A 21,217-nucleotide genomic window follows, 5' to 3' on the forward strand; every position below is an offset into this window, starting at 1 on the left:
AGGGAAAATAAGACAAAAATAATTCAATGATTAGTATAAAATACAATGACTGTTAAGATAGAGAAGTATACAGTGCTATGGACTATATTGTGGGTACCCCAAACGTAGTCTAAAAGGTCAGAGACAGCCTCTAGGATGAAGTCATGTTTAAGCTGAATCCTGAATTAAATGAAAACTAGCCAGGCAAAGAAGGGAAGCATTCCAGGAAGGAAAATAATTTTCATTAAGACTCAGAGTCAAATGGGAGTGTTATATCATAGCTCAGTCCCTGAATTGCTCAAGTGCAGAGTGCAAGTAGGGAAGTAGAGATAAATGGGGCTGAAGAGGCAATCAGGCCAGATTGTGTATGGCTTTATGTACAATGTAAAGAATCTAAATTTGATCCTACAGGATAAAGGAAACCATGAACATGGAAAATAGATGGACTGAGTAAAACCATTTGGGCTAAAGGTTGGACGCTGTAATCAACAATAAAAAGATGCAGAACTTTCTATAATAACGTAATGATGGTCCAGACTAGAGTGGTGATATTGGAATAAAGAATGATGGAGAGGGCTTCCCTGGGGGCACAGTGGTTAAGAATCCTCCAGCCAATGCAGGAGACACGGGTTTGAGCCCTGGTCCGGGAAGATCCTACATGCCTTGGAGCAGCTAAGCCCGTGCACCACAACTGCTGAGCCTGCACGCAACAACTACTGAGCCTGCATGCCTAGAGCCCGTGGTCCGCAACAAGAGAAGCCACCGCAATGAGAAGCCCATGCACTGCAACGAAGAGTAGTCCCCGCTCGCTGCAACTAAAGAAAGCCCGAGCACAGCAATGAAGACCAAACACAGCCAAAAAGAAAAACAAATACCGTATGCAGCCAAAAAAAAAGAATGATGGAGAAAGTCAAGTGGTATTTAAGAGGTAAAACTGACAAGACTTAACGATGGTTTACATAAAAGAAGACTCGAGGATGATTCCCAGGTTTTTCACTGGAACAGCTGATTGCGGAGTGGAACTATTTGTTGTATTTGCAAACATGGATGAGAAGCAAGACTGTCAGGTTGGACATAGCGAAGGGGAGATGAAGGGGAAGGAATAGAGCTCTGTTTTGGACATTTTAAGTCTGAAATTACTATCAGTATCCAAGTAGAGGTGTTCGCTGAGGCACTTGATAAACATGTTAGGATTTTAGGGGAGAAATCCCCATAGGAGATATAAACTTGAGAGTGGTCAGCATATATCTGGAATTTTAGCTGTAACCATGTAGGAGTTAACTATGGATAAAAAAAGAGGTCCCAGGATTGGATTATAGGATATATTAACTCTTATAGTTAGGGAGATAGGTAACTAGCAGAAAAACTGAGGAGAAATGTATATCAATTTGGTGTTCCAGAGGCCAAGAAAGATTTTCAGAAAGAATGATCAAGTTTTTCAAATGCTGGATTTAGTGACATAGAACTCATTGGTGACTTCCACAAGGGCAATTTCAGCAGAATGAGGGGATGAGAGAGCCTAGCTGGAGTCAGTGAGATCAACAGAGAATGAATAAAGAAAGGAACTGGGTGCAGTAAGTGTAGATCCTTGCTTTTAGGAGTGAAGTTCTCAGGAGCAGCACTGATGTCACCTAGGAGTTTGTTAGAAAGGCAAAATTTCAGACTCCACCGCAAACTTAATGTGGCAGGCACACGTTAGAGTCAGCGGAACCCACACTGACTCCCACTTCCTGGTATTTATGTCCTTATGCAATTCCCTCCCCTTGTGGACTGGACCTAGTAACTACCTTCTAATGAACAGAATAAGGCAAAAGTGATGTGATGTTACTTTTGAGATAGGTTATAAAAAGACTCTGGCTCTGTCTTGCTTTCTCCCCTGCCCCCCTTCCCCAGCAAGCAGTTATACTGTGAGCTGCCCTATGGAGAGGTTCACATTGCAAAGGACTGATGTCTTCCAGCCAACAGCAAGCACAGGTAGGAGGCCTGCCAACAACCAAAGGAGGGAGCTTGGAAGTGAATTTCTCCCCAAGTCAAGCCTAGAGATGACTACGGTTCAGGCCAACACCTTGATTGCAGGGACGTGAAAGACTCTGAGCCTGAGCGTGGCTGTGTCCAAACAAATGTTTGCTATTTTAAGCCACTAATGTCTGGGAGACTTTGTCAAAGCAGCAAGCATATACCTTCTGAATTAGAATTTAAATTTTAACAAGATTCCCAAACTATTTGTTTGCATTTGAGAAGTGCTAAAACAGACAATTTCAGTGAGGCAGTATCTATTGGAGGATGTGTGATAAAGAAAACTACTTAAAAGGTATACTTAAAAGGTATACATTTGTAAAAATTATAGCATGCTTATATGCTAATGAGAAAGATCCAGTAAATAGGAAAAAATTGATGTTACCTGACAAGGCTTTACTTATCATTTGGAATTTTTAATATTTAATCCAGAAAATACTATATCTGATTTTATAAAGGGAAGTTTAGATGTTTAAAAGCTGAATTTGTATTTATGCAAACTAGCTGAAATAACAAATATTATGACTATTAGAATCGACAATTTAAATACTTAAAATTATGTAATTCACTTATATTCCTTATTTAATGACTATAATATTAAAATAAACTAAGCAGAAGTTTAGAGGCTACAGTGCTCTTTACATTGGCAATTCATTTTATATAATTTACTTTCCCTATTGAAAATCAATTAATAAGCACTTATATCATCTACCATGTGGCTAGAATTCTGCTGGGTGTTTTGCGAGATAAAAACGAAAAAACAAAACCAAACCTGGTCTCTATCTGTTTACTACAAGTCTCTCTTTTCTAATTATTTGAACTTATTTGAGTAGTATTGACCATCAGTGCTACAGGAGTTAAGGTAGAACTAATTCCAGGCTTCAATATTTAAAGAATAAAGGTGAAAATAAGAGTGAGCTTGGCCTTGAAGATTTGCAGGTGTGGGGCAGATGTTTTAGACAGGGTGAAATGTATCATAGCATGAGCGTGACATGCTGAAGGAATGGAGAGAAAACCAGCTTAACTCACAGGTTACAGAATAAAGGCAAAAGAGACAGAAAGCAGGGAGCCGAGAAACTTTTCATAATCCAGACTTGAAGATGTTTGGATGCCAAAGGGCAACGGATATGAAATGAAGTTTTAACAAGTTTAATTAAAGAGGTTAAGTAACAGGTCTTAAAGATGACTCCGAGCTCTAACCTAGGGATACAGGTTTACTCATATATTTGGATTGATGGCAAACACCCACATAGGTGTTTACGGCACTTTCCAACTACCAGCATCTAATTCGTAATAACAAATTGAGTATTATACACATATTTCGAGCTCATTAGTTAAAATCCAGACAGTTCCATAATGCTTAAAAATTGCATATGCATATTAGCATCTTATTATTTTTCATTTCCTACATTCATGAATATATAGTAATGAAATGAATATAGTTATCTTTCCTTTGGACACACATACATATGTGCATAACTGTTATTCATATGCCATACTGTACATGTGTATAAACATATATGTGTATGTACATACATATACACACTCAAGCTAAATAATTTATATATGTGTTATGAGCTGAATTGTGTACCCCCAAATTTTATATGTTGAAGTCCTAACCTCTAGTATCTAAGAATGTAACTGTATTTGGAGATATGTCTTTTAAGAGGTAATTAGGGTAAAATAAAGTCATATGAGTGGGCTCTACTCCAATATGATTGGTGACCTTATATAAAGAGGAGATGAGGACACAAACAACACAGATGGAGGGACAACCATGTGAGGATAGAGGGAGAAGACAGCCACCTACAAATCAAGGAAAGAGGCCTCAGAATGAAATCCACACTGTTGATACCTTGATCTTGCATTTCTAGCTTCCAGAACTGTGAGAAAATAAGTTTCTGTTGTTTAAACCACCCAATTTGTGCTATTTTGTTATGGCAGCCCTAGCAAACTAATACAATATGTTTGCCATACACAGCCTCATCTCAATGTAGTTGATGTTTAAGTGAATTGGAGAAAACGAAAGACTGGCAGCAAGAATTAAAAAGAGTACTATCACTATTACATATCTGTAATCATATACAGTTTCCAAGATAAACATATGATCAAAAATAGGATATCAACTAATTTCAAAAGGTTTGTGTCTAAGCCACAATATTAATGCAACCATCTCCATCCAACATACAAACATACATAACTTGAAGCATATCTACCTTATTATCACTTTTTCAGATCTAAGATATCCAGAACTAGTTTGATTGAAATTTGCCCTAGTTACTAAGTAAATACAAATACCATAAATGTGAAAAGGGCCAATACAACAACTTAACTCAATTAAGGAAATTCAAAATATATTATATGCATGTGTCAGTGTTCTGAAGTGGACACAGAATCTATAAGACTTCAAAACAAGGTCAAGGGTAGTTCTTAATGGGGAAAGAGAAATTCAGAAACTACTGGGGAAAAAAGATTTTTATTGAAGTAAATACGTCATCTATTTATGCCATCTCTCAATAAACTGCACTAAAATATTACAACAGGCTTATTTTGTTAATACCTCATGAGATACTTAGTAAAAATAAGATAATGGAAATTTCTGGCGTTTAAAGTTCAACCATGTGTGTTATTCAAATTGACTTTCAACTAGTTAAAGTAATTTCTTCTACTCTTTCCTAGGTTTTAACCATTTGAACAGTTTTTCCTTAAGCCTTTCCAAAATTAATTTGCTTCTTCTTTCAAGCCAAGTGTGGAAAATTCTAGCTCAAAACTAAAATTTTTCAAAAAGTTGAAAAATATACTGAGGCATGTTAATCAGCTGTTTTCAGAATACAATCCGGCTTATAGTATCTACTGATATAAATGATATATCTAATAGTAAATAACCCAATAACCCCTCAGAAAGCATGTTACTTACATTAGTATTAAAGTAATGACTATTTAGATAATAATTATTTACAGTGACATTATTGAAGAGTCTCATTTTGGGGGGCTATATACAGAGTAAGAAAAACAACAAGGTTATGTAGGCTGAGGAAGATTGTCAAAAGCAAGTATGTTCTTATCCAGGGTCAACTTCACAAATCCTTTCACCCACTGAACTACTATAAAGGTTCTGGAAAGTTTTGTGGCATTATAAAAATTAAAACCTACACACACACACACACACACACACACACACACACACACAATCCCTGCCCTAGAAGAGTTCTTAATAAAGTGATGGAGATAAACATGTAAACCAATCCAGTGATACAATGAGCCAAGTAGAACACTGGAGAAGGCATCATTCTGGAAACCTCCAGAAAAGAAGAACTTAACCTGGAAAGAGCATCGAGGAAGATTATTTGTTAAAGTATCTCTTAAAAAATGGCACTTCACTACCAAATTATCTTTCAGGACCCTTTTACCACCTACTTTCCATGTCTTCCAAAGTCACACAGTAAGCCTCCATCATGTCATGCAACAGGATTGCTCTTATTAATCATATTCTCAGATTGGAACTGAAAACACCCTGCTCTACCACTCTAACTTCCTGGTGGAGGGAGTTGGGTAGGAGTTCATGGAGGAGTGTAAGACAAAGTGGAGTTAAAGAGGACACTATAGTTGGAACTTGAAGGAAGGAAGGAAGGAAGGAAGGAAGGAAGGAAGGAAGGAAGGAAGGAAAGAAGGAAGGAAGGAAGGAAGTTGCTTTCTTTCATTTCATAGGCCAACAGATGAATTGGTGGATTCCTTCTGCTTGGAAGGAGCCCCTTACCATTCATAGGACAGTGCTAGCAATGACCATTATCTGTTATTGGCCCCTACATCCAGGGATTTTTAATAGTCTCAGTGTATCTGATGCAGAAGGGGAATGTTAAGCTATGCAGCTAAAGAAGCAGGTAGGACACACATCTTGCAGAGCTTTGTGTTTTACTTTGAAGACAACCTTATGTTGCTGAAAGGTTTTAAGCAGGAATGTGACAGTCTGATTTGTGTTTTAGATCAGTTTTGTGGCAAAGGATAGAATCAATTGGAAGAGGGAGAGACTGGAGACAAACAGACATGTTAAAAACTACTGCAGGAAGTCAAGAGGGAAATGATAATGGCCTAAACTAATCATAAGGGAAAGAGAAGAAGGAACATATATGGGAGACAGACTTGATGGCCAATTTGATGGGAGAAAAGAGATACAGGGGGAAAAAAAAAGGAAAAAAAAAAAACCACAGTTGGGCTTATATTTTATTTTCAGATGTGGTTCAGGAAAAAAAGTTCTTTTTTTACCCAAAGAGTTTCAACATCAGTTGTTCCAACGTCAATTCTGAATTATTCATTATACTCCCACTGATGTGAAATGTGGGCAACTAATATTTGTTGACTTTTAGCACTGTTAAAATATTTTACATATGTATACACATAAATATACACATATAAATCTACACATATATGAATGAATATATTTACTGGTCTGTGTATAAAATCTCATTTAATCTTCATAACAATTCAATAGGGTAGATTGTTATTCTCATTCTACAAATTAAAAATGTTCAGGATCTCACAGATAGTAAGTACTATAGTTCTTACCATTGTGGCAAGGAAAGTATTAAGTTTTAGAAAACATCACAGACTATTTTAGAGCATAATATAAATATATATTTAAAATTTCAAAATAGATACATTCATTTTATGTTCATTCAATTAACATGTGTCAAACATTACGTGTAGGACACAAAGCAATAAAGGTACAGTCCTTGCCTTCGTGACACTTTCAGTTACAAAAATAAGACATAAATATGGAAAGTGAAATGAATCAAAGCCACATGATAAAATCATATGAATAAGAAAGGCAGTAATTACCAAAGAAAGGAGGAATTTATTTGAGCTGAAATCAATGGAGAAAGAATCAGAGAAGGGGCTGGTCCTGAGTTAGGCTTTGAATAAAAAATAACTAGAAAAGATGAGAGAAGTCCAAAATTACAATGCTTAGCGCACAGTAGATATTCAATAAATATTTGCTGATAGATGTTCAATAAATAATTTGATGAATAAATAAATGGTTGAGCCCAAAAGTAAGGATCAGAGAAATGAATGAACAAAATGTATATATGAACTAGCCTGCAGTTGGACCCATGTCATATAGTATCAAGAAACATTCAGAAGGTTAGAGTCTATTAAATACCTCAGCTGCCAAGGTAAGAATCGGTTCATACCGTGTCCCTAAACATATGCACAAGTACCTCCTATCCTAAAAAAGCAACCAACTATCTAGGCTCCAAAAATCCCTCTAAAACACTTTCCTTAGTGTTTAGAAAGGAGTCATTTATTTACTTTCTTTCTTCTTCTCATCTAAATTGCTGGAAACTAGTCTTCAATGATAATCTTAAATCCTTCTCCTACACTTTACTTCTCAATCCATAAACTTCCCTGGAAATAATGACCTCTGATTTGCCAAATTTGAACGAACACTGCTGTGTAACAGCTGATACTGTTAATGACTCCCTCCTTCTCTAACTACATCTACACTCTCTGACTTTTCTTAAAACGTGCTCTCCTGGTTCTCCTCATACCCAGTTCATGCTGACTTTATTACTTCTGCAATAGGCTGTTCTACCTTCCTTCACTCATTCTTTAGGTATTGGTATTCCTTGGAGTCTAATCCTTGGTGCTTGAATTTTCTCATGGATTTCCTTTATCTGAATGATCTTGTCCAAACTCTTGGTCCAAGTACCATATATAAACTATTCGAAATCAGGGACTCCAGCCTAGACCTCTCACACTGCTTTTGGATGGCCACCCCACCCCCAACCCGCCGGCCATCTCTCCCATAGGAAGTTCAGTTTTCGCATTTAATTTAATTCATCATCCTTCTTGCAAGACCCACTTCTACTCTTGGTATTTCGATTAATTTGGGTGACACCCAGTTACCTATGCTATAAATATGAAGTATCCTTGACTTCTCCCTCCCTTTCATTCTCTATGGCCAGTCAATGACAAACTTTGTTTAACTCCCAGGTTTTCATTTCTTACTATTGGAAAACCTACCAATCAGTCTCCCAGGCTCCAGTCCTCTGCTAAAGAAATGAATTCTCTGCTTAGCTTCCAGTGGCACTCATTACAGGTACACAATAAATATTAATTGGTTGTATTTAAATTGTAATAAATATTTACTGATTACATACTGTGTGTTAAGGACTGAAAAGTTCAAAAGTGAACAAGAAAAGTATGTCTTGACATGGATGAATCGATCAATGGATGGATGGATGGATAAATGCCACTATGATCTCAACCCGGAGTTTTAGCCCTTCAATGGCTTTTCAGTTCCTCCAGCATAGAGAGTCTCTAAATACTTCCTTGAATTGGTCTCCTCTTATGTCCTCCAACTACTCACTTATCATTTCTTGCCTTAAAGTTTACTTCAAACTGCTTAAAGGTCCATGTATACCCTAATTCCATCTCTTGTTTTCCAGCCTCCATCAGGGCTGTTTTTTTCTGCCAGGAATGTGGTTTGTGTATCCTTTCACCACAACAACTTCTTCAATCGCTTAGCTGCGCTTCATCCTTTAGGATTGGACTTTAGGGATCATCCTTCAGGGATCCTTAGGATCATCCTTCCCCCCTCCAAGAAGCCTGCCCTGACACCTTCCATCAATCTCAGACTTGAGTTCATTCCCTTTCCACTCACTTTTGTTAAAATTCTATGCATATCTCTATTACATAACATCTGTTTACATCCCATTCTCCCCAACTAGACTGTGAGCAACCTAAAGCCAGAATTATGTCTTACTCCATCTTTAAATTCCCAGTTTCTAGCATAGTGCCTTGCCCACTTAAGGCTGTTAACTGTTTAGTGACTGAATATATGAAGCAATATTCTATTTAAGAAATTAACAAATTTCAAACACAGGAGACCACTCTTCCCATATCAAAAGCTTAAGGCTTATTAATAGAAGAAACAGATTGTAAGCAAATAATTATACAAATAAGGAACAAATTAGTTTTTTTGTACAAGGTTTAATGCAAATAATAATGGTGTTTTAGATCAGCTGCCAATGATACCAAGGAAGGATAGAAAATGGAGGGCGAAAGAGAGGCCTAGAGTTTAAGAAATAAGGACCTGAAGGAGGCGGTTAAAGAATCTTTTGTCACACTTTTTCACACATCAAACCATTCTTTTCTAATATTCCATAATCTATCTCTTCTGTAAATTTTGATTTTAAAAGCAATTCATATCCCCTTGGGTATTAAAAGTAAATAACATGAATTTCCTAAGTCTTAAAATGATTTCTGTTCACTAACAAGAACCCGCTATTATGATGTCATTAAAGCACCTGAGCACGGTCAAGGTGTCTACTGAAAAAGATGTCTTATATACAAACAAAAGATAAAAACAAAATCCTTCATCATAGTGACTGTTTCCAATCACTTTAGACTTTCTGAAATCCAAGCAAGTTGAACTTTGCTTTCAAACAGCAATAAGCTCAGCTATACTTCCTCTCTCATTTTAAGAGGTTAAATTTATAACAAGTCTCCTAAATCATCTTGTGGAACACCAGACGTTCAGAACAATTGATACGGTATACTTAATAAAGGTGAAAGGGTTTCTAAATGCAGAAAATCTGTAAACCCTTCCTAGATTTGCTAGAATAGTATAATACGACATTAATATTTGAAATTTTTTATGAGAAATGCTAACATTGTGTAGTAACTCTCATATAATAAGTAATGAATATAAATATTTCATATGAATTTTATTTGAGAAAGTAGAATTAATAAATTATCTCTTGTTTGACTATACAGCTATTTTAAAAGAAGATATTTTTAGGAGATTTTTAGTTCTTAACTGCTTTGTCATAGGCTAAATTTTCCAGTAAGACACTTTTTTAAAATAAAAAACATTTTTTGTCTTCTTAATGTAGCACTGCAAATGAAAACTTTACCCTACTGGACTTCCCTGGTGGCGCAGTGGTTAAGAATCTGCGTGCTAATGCAGGGGACACAGGTTCGATCCCTGGTCTGGGAAGATCCCACATGCCGTGGAGCCACTAAGCCCATGCTCCACAACTACTGAGCCTGCACTCTAGAGCCCGCAAGCCACAACTACTGAGTCTGCATGTCACAACCACTGAGTCTGCGTGCCACAACTACTCAAGCCCACACGCCTAGAGCCCATGCTCCGCAACAAGGGAAGCCACCACGATGAGAAGCACGCACACCACACAAAGAGTAGCCCCCGCTCACCAGAGCTAGAGAAAGCCCGCGTGCACCAACGGGCACCGCAGACCCAGCACAGCCAAAAATAAATAAATAAATAAATTTATTAATAAAACAAGCAACAAAAAAAAACCCCACAACTTTACCCTACTTAATTTAATTTAAAATAAAGTTATTAATAAAACAAGCAACAACAACAACAAAAACTTTACCCTACTTAATTTAATAGTTACCTAGTTGGCTAGTTTAGTAAGAGATTAATTTATAAACTCTTTAAGAAACATCTTTCAAAGTGGGAAGATGCTTCTGCATATAAAAAATACAGCATTCTTTCTTCACCTCTTTGCCCATAAATCTAAGGAATTCTAGCACAAATGAAAATTCCTGGATTAATTATCTAAGAAATCTGAGTACCCCTGAAAAGGTGACAATAAATCAAACAAGTCTCCTTTTCCTTCTGTATTCCAGCATTACGACCAAGGCATCATTTAACTATTGCATAATAACTCACTTTAAGCTGCTTAAAGAGAATCATTAATTAAGGAACTGCTTCTATATGTACATCTATATCAGAGTATCTAAATCTTGCCTCTGTGTCTTATGAAGAAATGAATGGCACAGAGAAAAGCATCCAAAATGATGAAAGTATTAAAAAGTAGGGATCTGGAAGAGGGGCATTCACATAAGCCACTTAAGACCAGTTCAAATGCTCTCTTTTATTTTCCACTTTTAATATGAAGGTTTAGCAAATATTTCATTCTTTAAAAGCATCTCATTTTTTGACACCATTGATAGCCTTTCCACTTTTCTGTCTGTCAGGGCCTTTGATAGACATCCTTCCTCCTGGGGTGTATCCAGAGTCTGTGATCTACTGGTTGAGAACGGGAAGCTTCCTAAACCACTCTAACAATAAGCCTGTGGAATATACATTTGGGATGACTCCTGGCCTAGAGATTTCTACTAGAATGGTAACTTTTAGACCTCTGGAAATTAAGAAATGTTATGAAATTTTCTCTCCACCCAAAAATGAAAAACAAATAATGCAAATGTCTTGAATGGTCAGAAGTACAGTGACCTAAAAATAGATAAATTCCTGAAATCCTTATGATTATACACATTCTAAATTTTCAAAATGGGCTGATACATTTAACAAGTAATAATGATATATTATACAATAATCTAACTTCTTTAGAAATGCACAGACTCATTCCATCTAACTTTTACAATCTCCTCATGAAGTGAGTAGGGCAGACATACTGTAGCTACCTTAAAGATTAAAAAGCTAAGGCACAAAGAGGAAAATGACTTGCCCAAGGGAACAGAATAATACAAAACGGGATTGAGACTACCAAGGTCTTCTGACACCTTGCATAATTTTTTTTCTGCCAGAATTTATTAAATTGAGACAACTAATAGTTTCAGATTACAAGTCTCACTCATGCTTATTCAGAGCTTAACTCAGATAAGTCAATTTTTAAAGTCTTAAGCCTTCCATTAAGCAACTCAGAGAGCATCAGAATGTACAGACAATCTCTCAGGTGAAAAATGTTCAAAAAGAAACAAATAAATGGAAGTAAAATACCATATACTGGTAACGGAACTGATTACACGAATAATTCATTTGGGGCAACTTTGTGTACACAAAAAAGTTTTCTGTAGCATTGCCTAAAACTGTGAAGCATTGTAGACAAACTTAAATGTTCATTAGTGGGAAACATAAATAAAATATGGTGCATCCAGTTTAATGAAATATGATGCAGGTCTGAAAGTATGGAAGAAAGATGGCCATGAATTTTTGCTATATTTATTGGTAGAACATATTCTATAAAATATTTACCCCCCCATACATTATATATTATGTAGTACATATCACATATATATATCATAGCATATATTATACAGATACTCTCACATCCTGCATATTACATATTGATATCTAGATACAAATAGATGTATACACATATTTATTTATGAATACATAATATATTTATACCTGGAAAATATTTATACCTATTTTCCAGTATCTAGTTCTGGAAAAATAGGTACCAAATTGTTAACAGTAATCACCTCTGCAGAGTGGGATTATAGGAGGGTATGAGTGTAGGCAGGTAACTTTTAGTTTCTGTTTCATATACTTCTACATTGTTTGAGGTTTGTGTGGTCAGCAAATGTTATCTTTAATATATTAGAAAAAATGTGAAGGGTTGGTATGAGCTGATTATATAAATAGGTTTAAATATGTTCTTTGAAAACAGAGCAAAAATAAATTATTAGTGAAAGAGTACTGTTTAAAAAGTTATAGCTCTCCCTGCTTCTGCCCTTTGCACTGGCTGGAGTGGGGACACAGGAGCTGGAGAAGGCACCTAATGCCATGAGATAGAAGCCACGCTTTGTGGAAAGCAGTACAATAAATAAGAGAACAAGCCATGGACTTCATACCGCGGAGCTACCAGAAGAGCAATGCTGTTGCATGAGTGAAAAATATTCTTTTTCCATGTTTAAGCTAGTATTATTTTGGCCTGTTACAGTACAGTTAAACCTAATACAGTATCTGATTCACATGGTATTCCAACAGCATGACTTGTTCAGTTCTCATGGAAAACAGACATCTATCATAGAGTTACAAGCAAGATATTATCTTAGCCTGTTTTATTAAATACTTTTTCTGCTTCCATACTTTCCTATCAACATTATGACTAAAGTTTGCCTTCTACTGGAGCTTTCTACAGTGAAGAGCACGTTTACTGGGCAATAGAGTTGTTCAGTATCATTAACAGTTACATCTATTCAAATAAAACAACACATTGCTCCTCTGGGCTTATACTTCAGTTTGATGACCTTAGTCAGTGTGAGTTTAATACTAAGATGAGATCCCATGTTTGCTGTGGCAACAAAAATATGAACCTAGAATTCTGAGGGTTAGACTACAAATTCATACGGTTACATCACATTCTGAGGTCTCTGGTCTGAAAACACAGTGTCACTAGCCAATTTGACACTTCTATGTTATCAAGAACGAGAATCATGTCAAAAAGAAAATACTGAGCTGAATGAGTTTATATTTTAATTGAATGGCATTTTAATGTTCTTAACTGTTAAAAAGCAAACAAGATGGATTAAAAGATTAGATATAGTTTTAGTCTAGTGAAATCTGAGGAATTTATCAAAGAAAGGGCTTTTGCTCTTTTTGTTTGCTTATATGTGTGTGTTTTGGTGGTGGTAGTGTGTGGGGTGGGGCGGGGGGAGAATGGATCAAACATTGGTTACTAATATAGCACAGTTATCACCTCACAGAGTTATACTGCTTAAAATTAATTATGTCTCTATGTTTCATAAACAATAAGGCACAATATACGCTATCATTTTTACACTAAGTTATGACACTTTGTCACAATAAGGACATATACATCTCTCTTTTCTCAGTGATGAATACTGTATTGTAATCTATTATAAACTCCATTTTTTAGCAAAAAACAAATACAAAAACAACACTATTTTATTGACCTCGAAACAGCTGTTCCATGAGAACTGGAGGGTGGCTGTCACCATATAATTGTGCAATGTTATATACTTTTTCTGCACTCAGTTCTCTTTACTTTTTAATCATTTCATATTTTTATGTCACCAATCTGAGAATTTAAATGATTGGCTGTTTAGGTACAAAGTTCTTCTTTACAAAAATAAATATTTACAAAGCTCTAAACTAAGTCAGGTTTGCCCAACGTCATTGGTTTCTAAGCTTTGGGGAGGGGAGGTAAGCGGAAGAGCTCGGCACAATAATTCTAACACACACAAACACAGAAGCCTGAAGATGTGATTATATCTTCTTTTCTCTGCTTATTTACAAAGAACCTACAGTATGTGATCCTGACAACACATGTTTCCTATTTTGTCAGTTCAATAAAAGCATACCATGTCAATGGTTTTTAGCTTGTGATTTGGTGATTGTTTCAGCACTGACTGACCTGTATGTCAGCTGACACAGCTGACATAGTTAAATCAGAAATTAGCATGCAGTCTCCTAAAAATGCCAGACACATGGACCCTCTGCACCAGAGAGATATAATGAAACCCACATGATACCCCCATTAAACAATGAAACATGTGACATTAACTAAAAACAGGAACACATCAGCAAATGTGCCTGAGGAAGTTTATGTTATTTAACTCCTAAACATTAATTTTATCGTGGTATATGAGGAACTAATTAACTGAGAGTTTCCTTTTTTATTGGAAGCGGAAATACTGTTCAGAAGACTGATGAAGAGTAAGTACAGCATATTTTAAGTTTATTCAGCTTGGCTCATCGACTTCTATTTATTTAAGCTAATCTCAGAAGGCAATTAAATATTTCAATCAGTAACTTTATATGGCTATTTTATTTAGCACATTTCTGAAAAATTAATCAATGTGTTAAAATGCAGAATGAGTACGTGAATGTATTTCTAGCTTCATATAGCCAAAACAATGGCTAAATACATTTTCAGAAGAATCACACGATCTTTTCCAACATGAGCTCTAATAGACAAGTGTAAAATGATAATAAAAAAGTTAAAAACTTGGTGATTATAATTAAAATAGTTAAGAGACAAATGTTTCCATCAGCACTAAAATACTTTTCTCTAAACAACTGTATTTTCCTAGTCAGAGGAAGTCTCATTTAGGTGTGGCAGAATGAATTTGATCCTATATAGCATGAGTCCCCAACCCCCAGTCCGCGGAACCAGGCCGCACAGCAGGAGGTGAGCGAGCAAAGCTTCACCTGCCGCTCTCCATCGCTCGCATTTCAGTCTGAACCATCGCTGGTCTTACCACCTGAACCCCGCCCCTCGCCCACCGGTTGGTCCGTGGAAAAATTGTCTTCCGTGAAACCGGTCCCTGGTGCCAAAAAGGTTGGAGACCGCTGCTGTATAGGACATGAAATGTAATTAATTGCTGGGTGTAGTTCTAATATAATCTTTTTTTTTTTTTTTTTGGTGAGGGGAGACACAGGATGTATGTTTTGCTGGTATTATACTCAGTATCCATCATTTATAAGTAACTTAATAAGACAGACACAATGGTAGGTACTGCTTCATATAAAATCCTATTTAATCTCTGTAACAATTCAGTAAAATGAGTGTTATTAATCCATTTTGTAGGTCAGGAAACTGAATCTCAACAACTTGCACAAGGACAATTAAAGTAGCAAAATGAGGCAAATCAATTGCTTATCTGAATATTATACATATCCCTGTAAGTGCAAGATAAATTTTGTTAAAATATTCTGTTCTGTGGTTGTAACATGATAGATCAACAACCATAACTTCCAAGTAAAAAGGTTATAACATTTAAAAAATGAATATATAATATACGAAGCCACAAGTTCCTAAATGTCTTGGATTCAGGCACCATCAGTGGCTCAATAATTCTTTCCTGACACTCCTAAGACTAAAGAAAGGTCCAACTGCTCCATTTTATTAAGTAATATGTTTCAAACAACTCAGGTAATTTATGTAGTGTCTGAGAGATGTCTCTGTATTTTCCTTGAAATTTTAAAATATCCTGTGTGCCCCTGTGAATTAGCTTCAGCACCCTGGTACCTTAGCACAGTTTGGGAACTACAGTCCATTAGTTTGGGAACTATAGCCCATCTCTAGGGAAAGATACTGTATCTGTAGCTATGTGACACATTCAATTTGACACTTTGGGCCAAACTATCAAGCCAACTCTTTTACAACTGTTTCCTACTATATACAGAAAATGGGTTATTTTATTGGATTTTGACTTCCTGTAGTTTTTTAAAATTTCCACATAAAATGTCTTCCTGTCAAAAATTTCTGAAGCATCTATTAGAATTACGTGGCTAGAAATTTTACACCCAAACAAAGAGGAGAGAGGCAGAGGACTATAGTCATTAGTAAAAAGAGAAGCACCTATTCCTTTCCTTTCTGCCTATAAAATATGTGCTCTGAAGGAACAGCACTTAACCTGAGTGGGGGGCTGGGGTGTAAGGAAGCTGAGTGTTGTGGAAAGAGAACTGAAAGTTGGGGTCAGAGAAATTGGTATTGACGAAACTCATGACCTTCAATCACCTTATCTCAAAGGTCCCTCTCAAGTCTAAAATGTTGGGCTAGGGGCTTCCCTGGTGGCCCAGTGGTTAAGAATCCGCCTGCCAATGCAGGGGACACGGGTTCGATCCCTGGTCTGGGAAGATCCCACATGCCGCGGAGCAACTAAGCCTGTGTGTCACAACCACTGAGCCTGCGCTCTAGTGCCTGTGAACCACAACTACTGAAGCCCACACACCTAGAGCCCGTGCTTCGCAACAAGAGAAGCCATCGCACACCACAATGAAGAGTAGCTCCTCCCCCCCCGCTCACTGCAACTAGAGAAAGCCCGCATGCAGCAATGAAGATCCAACACAGCCAAAAATGAATAAATAAATACATTAAATAAATAAATCTATAAAAAAAGAACCTGCTGTATAAAAATAAATAAATAAAATAAAATTCAAAAAAAAATTTTTTTAAATAAATAAAATGTTGGGCTAAAACCAGCATACAAATTCATTTTGAATTTTGGTAGATTTTTTTCTATGATGAGTCAGCAGAAAACTCTTCCTGCCAACATAAAACTGTTCTGCAGGTGTCAAAGATGTGTACATTTTATTTCAAAAATATCCACCTGGGACTTCCCTGGTGGCACAGTGGTTAAGAATCCACCTGCCAATGCAGGGGACACGGGTTCAATCCCTGGTCCGGGAAGATCTCACATGCCGCGGAGCAACTAAGCCCATGCACTACAACTACTGAGTCTGTGCTCTAGAGCCCGTGCTTGGCAACAAGAGAATGAGAAGCCCACGCACCACAACGAAGAGTAGCCCCTGCTCACCCCAACTAGAGGAAACTCACGCACAGCAACGAAGACCCAATGCAGCCTAAATAAATAAATAAAAATTAAAAAAAAAAAATCTACCTGATACAAGCTTTGCAGTTCACAGGTTCAAGTCTTTGGTTAAGAGCTTAGGACTCCACTCAGACTTTCCAGCAGAAGCAAATGGACTGTGTCCTTGGACTCTTCAACCATCCGGAGTATACTTGAACCAACTCATTTGTACATACATTCAGTTTATAATTCAGAATTGGAACTAGCATTTATTTATTTATTTTTAATTTTGGCCTAGCCATGTGGCTTGCGGGATCTCAGTTCCCTAACCAGGGATTGATCCCGGGCCACAGCAGTGAAAGTACCAAATCCTAACCACTAGACCACCAGGGAACTCCCAGGTTTTTAGTTATTTAGTTTTTCAAATTTATTTCAAGGACTTCAATGATTGTCTTCTGATTAAAATGAGCTAGTACCCATAAACATAATTTAAAATTGGGATTTTTAATTACTGCAATATAAAATCTGGGGTGTGTTTAACATGTAGCAACTGAATTGACAATTTTCACAGAACTGGTAAGTTAAAAATACAGATTACTTCATTATTGATTTTCCCTGAATGTTGAACCAGTGTTTTTACGTAACTTTTTTCAAGTTATTATACATATTTAAAGCACTCCATTTAATAATACACCATTATATTTACCTCCTTAGAAGTCTGGAAGTATTTTTAGACTTTAAAAAAGAAGTAAGAAAGGCAATAACTAGATATAGATTCATGAAGAAGTGTGGTTTCATGCTTGATTTCACTAACAGCAAACACCAAAACAGAACTGAAATTCTGATAATATATCAATGTTTGTAAAGTGACCTACATATTCATAGATAAGAGTGGACTACAACATTCTCTAAAGCTTCCTTTCTATCTAGCCAGTTTGCTCTGAAGTCTCTGGCTGTGCTATTAATTTATTCTTATATTGTTTAATGACACGCTTTCTAGCAGTTAAGAGAAATTCCAGCAACTACATTCTGTAGGTGTCCATTCCACACCGTGTTTCTACCATCCTATTTCTTAAAGGGAAAATACCTTTATTTCCAACTAGAAGTTTCTTTTTTGGAAAAGAAGCATGATGATGGTTAGGTTACCCAACTGGTGTTTTTATTTTTTCCCCATTGATAACATTTTAACTTTCATGTGTAGTTTCAAAGATTTTAATTTTATTTATCAAAACACATAGTCTAAACAGAAAAATTTATCATCAATACTTTCTTGAATGGATTGATGAAAAGCATTTGATACCAAAAAACAGTATACCTTTCATATTTACTTGAAACTCAAATCAAGATGGATTAGTCAGTGTCTCTTTCATTGAGAACTCCGTGATATTACTCAAATTAAAACAAATGACAGCCAGAGCAGTGACCTATGATTGACAATTATGGGGGGAATAAAATAAGAAGTCCCACTGAAGAGAGAAGATGGCAAGATTTCTTTCCCTACCTCGATTCCTTTCCTGCAACATGATTATGGAGGACATAAGTACCCTGGAGTATTTACCGCTTCCACCCAGCTCCTCATTCAAACTGACGGTGTGAGCGTGTCAACAAGGGTGGCACTTTCTTTTACTACTGGCTTTTTCTTCATTTTAGACTTTGGCATGATGCTTATTTCAAGCTTTCCAGCAGCTGTACAGGCTTTATTCTATTTTACTTCCAGGATACAAAAGAAGTGGTATCACTTATAACTTTAAGCGCTGAAGGTATGAATATCAAATGGCTAATATTAACAACTTTAGGAAGGGAAACATTTCTCCACGCCACGTTACGTTAACACTGAACAAATGTGCTATGCCAGCTCTGTCAAATGGGAGTGAGGCAGAGGTGTTCTTGACCTGTTCCAGGCCCCCAGTTATGCTATTGTTCATACTCGGTGTGGTTTTCTCTTCAGCACAATATTCGCTAATGGGACTTATGTCTACAGTTGCTTAAAAAACTTCTTTTTCAAAACCAGAACTAGTCTATATGTACACATTGCAGGTGCAGTCTGACGCAACTGATGATTTTTAAAAGTGTCATTTTTTTTTCATTTTAGTAACCAAGGCTATGAAAAACATATTGGCAACATACATTTAATGTGAATAGTAATTCCTCAGGTAAAGGGAAACAAAAAAATCTTTTACAGTTAAAAACTCAGAAATCAATGTAGCAATAGAATTTAAAATTCTCTTCTTAAAATTTAAATTATTTTTAGAATTTAAATATTTAGGATATAAATATAGTCCTTAGTTGTACAAAGAAGTTGGTGTTTCTGGATGAATCAATCTACAGAGATTGTTATGCAACAAATAATATTAAATAAATACATTAAGGATCCAGAGTGAGAACACCATCTTAAAACACAGGAAACCTAAGTCAAGAGAAAGATGTGCAAAAGCCATGTTTAAAACTGCAAAGAGCAAAGTGCTTACAAGTATGAATTTTTATACTCCTCAGTTCAGTTCACTTTTACCTAGACTCCATGGCTGCAATCTACTCACTCATATGGCTTTAAAATATTACATCCCATTTCTTCATTGCTGTATAAAGAAAGTTTATAAACTAGGAGTAAATGTTAAATATGAAAATTCAAAACATCATTTAACAGGAAGCAGATTTGATTCCTAGTAATGTTCAGAAGAATTTCTCAAATGCAATAAGTGTTGAAGCATAGCAAGATGCTAATGTGACAATTTATGAACATATAAATGAACCAAAGTCTACTGGTATTTACAAAATAATATTCTATATAAATATCTAAAAGGATAATACTTTGCTAATTGTTTTCAATGGTATTCTACTTTGATCAATGAAAATATTTCAATTATTAGATTGTTTCCAAAACTCACAGTGTAAAATTTTGATTTTCCTTAAAAAAGTCATAAAATCACAGGCAAGTGAAGTTGATAAGCAACATAAACAGTTATCTCAATATAACCCATCACTTAGTGTAAAAATGCCCTTGTGTTGTTTGTAATGAATGCTCAATCATTTATTCATTCATTCAACAAATAGTTGAAATTGTACTAAAAGTGTAGCTATAACAATACGTGAGACAGAATGAGCACTGGCCCTCATAGAGTTTACAATTAAAGTGAAAGGAAATACACAGGATCCAAAGGAACCTGGAGAAAGGGATCTAACTAGATTAGGCCAGCTTTCCCTGTCTGAGCTGGAAGAGGTTCAGAAAACCAAGGAGAGTGAACACAAACAATTCAAGTCCAAAGTCAAGAAACAGTATGGTTCGGTCTAAGAACTAAAAGAAGCCTAATGAGAAATTAGGCTGTAAATGTAGGGAGGAGACGGATAATGGAAGGCCAACTGATTCACATTAGGAGACTTGGGTTTATCTTAAAGGGCAATGGAAAGCTATTAAAATGCATATTCCTGTCTTACCTACATAAAAATAAATTGACCCCGAAAATTATATTCATAATTTAAGAATACACTGGAAATGAAAGTTATGAAACAAAATTATAAAAAGCAAATATCGGCTTCAGAAGCATAGAAGTAATCTAAGCTCTTGAATACAACATAAATCCTTTTCTACACTTTCTGTGTGTTTCCTCTTTAAAATAAAAATGCTATATGGGTGATCTCATTTCTTGGTGTGGCAGGAATATTAAATTGCCTAAAGCCATGCCCTCCACGCACACCCAAGTGAAAAATCAGTGGTACTTACTACATCCAGCCTTATAGCTGAAGCCTGGAGGAAGGAGGAATCCTTGCTGGGCAGCTGCAGCCAGTGTCCGTTGATCGGGAGGGAATACAGGAATCATTAATGGCGGCAGTTGACCTTGAACCTGCTGAACGTATTAGAGTGAATCAAAGAGAAGAAGTTTTGATACTCCATGCTTCCCATCCTCCCACCCTTATGATATAAGAAAAAAATTATTCAATTCAATATACTGGCATACAAGCCTGCTAGAACCCTGGATGTGAGGCTATGTCTTAGGACTACTTTAGACAGGAGAATCAGAATACTGAATATTTTAACTGGAAGGTGTTATCGAGTTCACTTTCTAACCTGGTGAATAATTTCCCTACATGATGATATCCTTTACAGTGATGAAGCATCCATGCTTCACACTACAAGTCTTTTCTTACTGCATTAATATAATGATTAGAA

At 36.2% G+C, this 21,217-nt stretch overlaps 1 protein-coding gene across 2 annotated transcripts in view; it reads right to left on the reverse strand.

The window, feature by feature from the left end:
- SOX5 (SRY-box transcription factor 5) overlaps window positions 1-21,217 on the reverse strand; it is a 389,772-nt gene that overhangs the window by 108,593 nt on the left and 259,962 nt on the right. For both annotated transcript variants that reach the window (XM_024733444.1, XM_024733445.1), the window contains exon 7: window positions 20,771-20,891. In XM_024733444.1, the coding sequence (XP_024589212.1) occupies window positions 20,771-20,891 (121 nt within the window). The remainder of the gene's footprint in view (window positions 1-20,770; window positions 20,892-21,217) is intronic.

The sequence above is a fragment of the Neophocaena asiaeorientalis genome, unplaced genomic scaffold, assembly GCF_003031525.2.
Source record: "Neophocaena asiaeorientalis asiaeorientalis breed wild unplaced genomic scaffold, Neophocaena_asiaeorientalis_V1.1 scaffold150, whole genome shotgun sequence".
In the NCBI taxonomy this organism is placed as follows: Eukaryota; Metazoa; Chordata; class Mammalia; order Artiodactyla; family Phocoenidae; genus Neophocaena; species Neophocaena asiaeorientalis.